At 39.2% G+C, this 7,141-nt stretch overlaps 1 protein-coding gene across 1 annotated transcript in view; it reads right to left on the reverse strand.

Moving 5' to 3' along the window:
- EFHB (EF-hand domain family member B) overlaps positions 1–7,141 on the reverse strand; it is a 59,198-nt gene extending 52,057 nt beyond the window's left edge. Inside the window, exon 1 of the mRNA XM_004385292.1 lies at positions 6,209–7,141. Coding sequence (XP_004385349.1) covers positions 6,209–7,141 — 933 coding nt within the window. The remainder of the gene's footprint in view (positions 1–6,208) is intronic.

A 7,141-nucleotide genomic window follows, 5' to 3' on the forward strand; every position in this document is an offset into this window, starting at 1 on the left:
TATGCAAAGGCATTCCACTGTGTAGATCATAACAAATTATGGATAACACTGCGAAGAATGAGAATTCCAGAACATTTAATTTTGCTCATGAGGAACCTATACATAGATCAACAGACAGTTGTTTGATCAGAACAAGAGGATACTAAGTGGTTTAAAGTCAGGAAAGGTATGTGTCAGGGTTGTATCCTTTCACCATACTTATTCAATCTGTACGCTGAGCAAATAATCTGAGAAGCTGGACTCTATGAAGAAGAACAGTGCATTGGAATTGGAGGAAGACTCAATAGCAACCTGCTTTATGCAGCTGACACAACCTTGCTTGCTGAAAGTGAAGAGGACTTGCAGCGTTTACTGAAAAGATCAAAGACCACAGCCTTCAGTATGGATTACACCTCAACATGAAGAAAACAAAAATCCTCACAACTGGACCAATAAGCAACATCATGACAAATGGAAAAATGATTGAGGTGGTCAAGGATTTCATTTTACTTGGATTCACAATCAATACCCATGGAAGCAGCAGTCAAGAAATCAAAAGACACATTGCATTGGGCAAATCAGCTGCAAAAGACCTCTTTAAAGTGCTGCATCTCGCTTACTTTGGACATGTTATCAGGAGGGACTAATCCCTGGAGAAGGACATCATGCTTGGTAAAGTAGAGGAAAAAGAAGAAGATCTTTAACGAGATGGACTGACACAGTGGCTACAACAATGGGTTCAAACATAGCAACAATTGTGAGAACAGCGCAGGACCAGGCACTGTTCCATTCTGTTATACATAGGGTCACTATGAGTCAGAACCAACTCAACAGCACCTAACAACAACAAAGATATCTCAATAAATGCAAGAAAAGCAAGATCTATTCTGATTTTATTAAAAATATTTTTTGCAAATGGGTAATGGATGGAGAGGCCCTTAACTTGATAAATCAGAAATCTTCAGCAAAAATCATACTTGATGGTGAAACATTAGAGTCTTTTCCATTAAAATCAGACATGAGACCGTATTTTCAATATTGTATTAATCATCATAGCTAATGCAATGAGATAGAAAATAGAAATGAGAGGCATACATACTAAGGAGAGACAAAAGTGCCAATATAGTTGCTACCTAGAAAATAGAAAAGAAATAATGATAAGTAACTAAGACAAAGAGTTCAGCAAAGTGACCAGATATAAGGATAACAAAAGCAATTAAGAAAACATATGGACAAAACCTGATAAAGACATTACAAGAAGGGAAATCTCTCTCATGAACATAGATGCAAAATGTCTCAACAAAATACTAGCAAATCAAATCCAACAACGTATAAAAAAAAAAATTATGCACCACAACCAAGTGGGATTTACTCCAGGTATACAAGGCTGGTTCGATGTTAAAAAATCAATTATTGTAATCCATCACATCAACAGATTAAAGAAGAAAATATTATATGATCATATTAATAGATGCAAAAAAAGCACTTAACAAACTCCAACACTCATTCATGATAAAAACTAAATTTTCTGTATACCTAGAACTGCTCTAAAAACAGTCTATCAATTTTTAAAAAATCACCTCTCCACTTAAAAAAGAAAAGAAAACATATGGAGCAATTTCTAACCTCATTATAAATCAAAGAGATTCAAATTAAAACAATGTCTAACAAATCATCATCAATTTAAAAATTTATTGGTAGAATCTTTTAGGAAAGGATTTGGCAACACGTACCAGAAAATGACTCATATTTTTGGCTTCTACCGAAACTATCCTAATGAAATATTCTAAAACATATTAGAAGCCACATGAATAAAGATGTTAAGGACACATTATTTTTATAGAAAAACCAGGAAAAAATCTAAATGCCCAAAACAGAATAAATGGGTTAAGTAAACAATCAATCATATATTTGCTTAAAGGAATATTATTTTTTGTCATTAAATGATTAAGTCTTTATTATAACACTGCAATGCTTACTAAGTAAGTGATAAATCCAGACAAACAATTCTCCTGTTTACTATAACTGTGTACAAATGCATTTGGAGAAAAGTGTCACAGGAAGTGTAGTATAGTCAAGAACTCAGACTCTGAAGTCAGAAGGCATGACTTCAAATCCTGGTACTACCATTTTCTAGCTGTATGACATTGGCCAAATTACCTAACTTGTCTCAGTTTCCTCATCTGTAAAGTGGGATTTAGTAATACGATCTGCCTTATTGGGTAGCTAGAAGAGTAAATGACTTAATAACCTGCAAATCTCCAGAATAGCGATGTTGCTATAGTGAACTGCCAGTAAGTGTTGGAATCGGCTCCATTGGCAGTGGGTGTGGTTTGGGGTTTTTGGTTATTGTGAATACAGAAAGGTGCTAATAGTCATTGTGTTAGGGTGATGAGATTCTGGGTGTTTTAATCCCTATTTTCTAAACTTTCTACAGTAAATCCTATGAAAGCCAGAACCTCTATAAGGCAGAAACCTGTCAGAGAAGGAAAACTCAAATATTTTCCACTAAAACGAGTGATAGAAAAGTGGTAAGACTGCACCCTGTCAAAGGCAGAAAACTTGAGAGACCCAGAAAAACAAGGCAATCCCATCGAGTTGCAGCTTTCACAGGTTCCACTGTATTTTAATATTAAAAATTATTTTAAGAGGAAGCTTTGTTTCTATTCAAGGCTAATCCCTCTCTTGCCTATTATCCTAATTCCATTCCCTTTTTCTTATCCAGGATCTAGCCATCCATTATTTCCTTTGTGTTATCGCAAACTCCTTTACTGATGCACTAAATAAATAAAAGGATTCCTATATGGAATCTTCTCTCTCTTCTTTTCATTGTCATTCTTCTTACAGAAAAAAAAAAATTCACAATAGCTTTCTCCAACTATAATTTCCCATTTACACTTCAGCATATTATAAGGTGAATTCTTCCTCTACCATGTCATTTAAACAATGTTGCTAATTTCCTTAATGTCCAAAGCTAATCAATCTTCATCCTATTAGCCTTATCAGAGATGTTTTAACATGGCTGGCCATTCTCCTGGAAACTGCCTTCCCCGTCCTATCACATTTAGAAAGGAAGGTGTGGGAGGTAGGAGGAAGTAGAGTTTTTTAGAATTGCCTATGATGGAAACCAGAAGCTGGTGTCTGCAAGAGTGTGAAAGCAGGTCAGAATCCATAGACCACAGAACCAATACAGAAACAGGAACCAAGCATAGTCAAGTGAGAAACCAGTGATCACAGTGGCTGGGGAAATCCAACAAGGGAACCAGAAAGTAAAATGTGTCAAAGATAAAAGAACACCCTGAGACCCAAGGGGAACAAAAGTCTGCAGACCCACACAAAATTCTGCAGGACCCCTAGGACTGCTTCATTTGAGTTTCACTCTTGAATCTCAGTGTATAGAATATTTTGTTTCCAGAAAGTCTTAAGGATGCTTCCTTTAAGTTCCTTAATACCACCCTCCCAGATTCGCCTCCTTCTCCTCTGATTGTTCTTTCTCCCATTTAATCGTCCATATTTCCTTCCACTTATCAAACATATATTTACTGAATACTTGCTATATGGCAGGCATTGTGATATGCCACTGAATGTACACAGTAAGTAAGATATGGTCCTTGCTCTCAAGAACTCACTTTATTGACATCTCTTTCTCTGACCACCTCATAAATGTCAATGTTTCCCAAGGTCCTTGCCTAGACTTTCTTCTCCCATTCTCACCAATGGTTCCAACTCCCAATTAAAGGTGGACTCTCAAAACTTTACCTCCAGTCCTCACCTCCCTCTTGAGCTTCAGTCTCACATTACCACCTATCTCTCTGGCTTCTTCACCTGATGTCCTGGAGATATCTCAAACTCAGCATGATCAACACTGGATATTCATTTGTCTCCAAACCCAAACAGATCAATAGAAATTTCTAAGTAACTCATCAACGTCCCTTTATCTCACCACATGGATCCACTACTGGATGGCAATTCTTGTCAATTTCATCTCCTACAAAGCTCTCAAAACCACACTCTCCTCTCCATTCTTTCTAATTCTACATTAATGTCAGGCCATTATCACTTTGGAATAGCCTTCTAGCATTCTACCTGCCACTCAACACCCTTCCAGTCCATCATTACTACTGATATCAGAACTATTTATCTAAAAGGCAAATTTGATTTATTTCTTCTGTCATTAAGGTCCATCACTGACTCTGTATTCATATGCTTTACCCCTGCATTTGGGACCTTTAGATTTCTTCCACTTATTTCCTCTCCATCTTTATCTCTCAACACCATGCTAGTTATACAGCATGCTTATGTCTCCCAAGTACAAGAAGCTTTGGTCATGCTCTATGCCTTTCTTTGCCCACAATATTCTAATCTTGTTTTTCCATCTGACAAACAGTGACACCTTTTAACATTAGCTCAAATATTACTTCCTCTGTAAAGCCTTGCCCATCTATTTCAAGCAGTGTTGTTCAGTCTTTCCACTGAGCTCTGTGCTAAGTGTGCACTTGTATTAAGAAAGAATCACACTGGTTTTGTATTCATTTAGGCATCTATATAATACCTATTTAGTTGTCTGTCTCCATCACTGTAGTGAACACCTAAACCTAGAGGGTAGGGATCACGTGCTATTCCTTTTATATTGCCCTATACCTAGCACCATTGCTGATGTGAGATAGATCTTGGCTGAAAGCAAAGAATACCAGAAAGATGTTTAGCTATGTTTTATCGACTATGCAAAGGCATTCGACTGTGTGGATCATAACAAATTATGGATAACATTACAAAGAATGGGAATTCCAGAACACTTAATTGTGCTCTTGTGGAATCTGTACATAGACCAAGAGGCAGTTGTTCAAACAGAGCAAGGGGATACTGCGTGGTTTAAAGTCAGGAAAGGTGTGCATCAGGGTTGTATCCTTTCACCATACTTATTCAATCTGTATGCTGAGCAAATAATCCGAGAAGCTGGATTACATGAAGAAGAATGGGGCATCAGGATTCGTGGAAGACTCATTAACAGCTTGCAATATGCAGATGACACAACCGTGATTGCTGGAATTGAAGAGGACTTAAAGCACTTACTGATGAAGATCAAAGACTACAGCCTTCAGTATGGACTGCACCTCAACATAAAGAAAATAGAAATCCTCACAACTGGACCAATAAGTAACTTCATGATAAATGGAGAACATACTGAAGTTGTCAAGAATTTTGTATTACTTGGATCCACAATCAACTCCCACGGAAGCAGCAGTCAAGAAATCAAAAGACACACTGCATCGGGCAAATCTGCTGCAAAAGACCTCTTTCAAGTGTTAAAAAGCAAAGATGTGACTTTGAGGACTAAGTTGTGCCTGACGCAAGCCATGGTATTTTCCATTGCCTGATATGCACGCAAAGGCTGGACAATGAATAAAAGAAGACTGAAGAAGAATTGATGCCTTGGAATTATGGTGGTAACAAAGAATATTGAACATACCATGGACTGCCAGAAGAATGAACAAATCTGTCTTGGAAGAAGTACAATAAGAATGCTCTTTAGAAGCATGGATGGCAAGACTTCATCTCCTATACTTTGGACATATTATCAGAAGAGACCAGTCCCTTTAGAAGGACATCATGCTTGGTAAAGTAGAAGGTCAGCAGAAAAGAGGAAGACCCTCAATGAGATGGATTGACAAGTGGCTGCAACAATGGGCTCAAGCATAACAATTTTGAGGATGGTGCAGGACCGGGCAGTGTTTCATTCTGTTTTACATAGTGTTGCCATGAGTTGGAACCAACTCAACGGCACCGAACAACAAACCTAGTACAATGCCCACCACAAATCTTTGCTGAAGGAATTACTAACTCTCAGAATAAATAACGAATAGAAAAAGAAATGTTCTTTTCCATTCATTACAGGAATGTTACAACACAACATGAATCTTGGTGAGAGGGTTGAGAAAATGACGATTGAGGAAGGAAATGATGGTCAAAAGAGAAAGGAGGAAGAAATTAGGAAGAACCACTGGTGTGCACAGAAAACAAAGTAGACATTTAGAAAGGGAGTCCGAAAATCAGAGGAGATCAAAGTAATATGTGGAATGAGTCCAGTGGGGCAAGGGAGGATATCAGAACCCAATGGAATCTTTGCAATTTCACTCTGCAAGTCCAAACAAGTCTAAAATCACTTTATCATCACAATAAATACATGACTATACATAGTTCCCAAAGAAAAAACTGGAAAAAAACTTACACTTGGCCAGTGAGGCGTTCGATCAAAAAATTTTCCAGAGTATATGGGTCTGATGCAATGTGGAGGCTCCACTTCTAGTTCAATGTTTTCAGCCTCCTCCTTTTTCTCTTCCGGTTGCCGGGCAAACTGGCATACAAGGGGTTCTATCACTAAGCCCATTTGGGGCTCTGGCTCCTCTGGTTGGGGTAACCCAGTGTCCACCTCCACTGGATGCGTCATCTCTGCACTGGGCTTCATCACAACACAGGTGGAGTCTTTCTCCAGTTCCTGTCTAGGTTCCACACCCAAAGCAGGCTGCTTTCCCACTGAAGCCTCTATCCCTTCAGGGGCACTAACCACAGGCCCTCTCCTGCTCTCTAGAACCTGTGGACTTCTACACTCCATGCCCAAGGGAGGCTGTATTATCCTTCCATGGGGACACCCTGCCAGAAGACACTCATTTTCTAAACCCATTCTTCCTGGCGACATTGCCAGAGAAGGTTTTGTTTCTGGAGAGACTGAGATCTTGTTCACTCCTAAATCACCCCATTTCGTGGGGACTTTCAACCCCAATCCAGAAATATTCTGTTTTTCTAATCCCATTTCAAGGCCCTTGCTCAGTGGAGATTTTGTTCCTTGTGGCCCCATTCTCTTCTCATACTTATTATTAACCATGGCGCTCTCGCTCCATCGGGAATCTTCTTTTCCTAATCCTACTCCAAGCCCCAACTCCGTGGGAGACTGTGTTCCCACGAGAACCCTCCTGTCTCCTAAGTCATCCTTGCCTTGGTGAATGAGTCCGACCTTCGAGCTCAGAGATTTCCCCCCAGACACCTTCATTCCACCAAAGGCGCTCATCTCTGAAGGGAAAGCTGCACCTGGCTCGAGGGAAGTTCTCAATTCCCTGGGGGTCTCCACTCCCTTAGGGGACCCCACTTTCAAGAAAGAGCACAT

The sequence above is a fragment of the Trichechus manatus genome, unplaced genomic scaffold (assembly GCF_000243295.1).
Source record: "Trichechus manatus latirostris isolate Lorelei unplaced genomic scaffold, TriManLat1.0 scaffold00136, whole genome shotgun sequence".
NCBI lineage: Eukaryota > Metazoa > Chordata > Mammalia > Sirenia > Trichechidae > Trichechus > Trichechus manatus.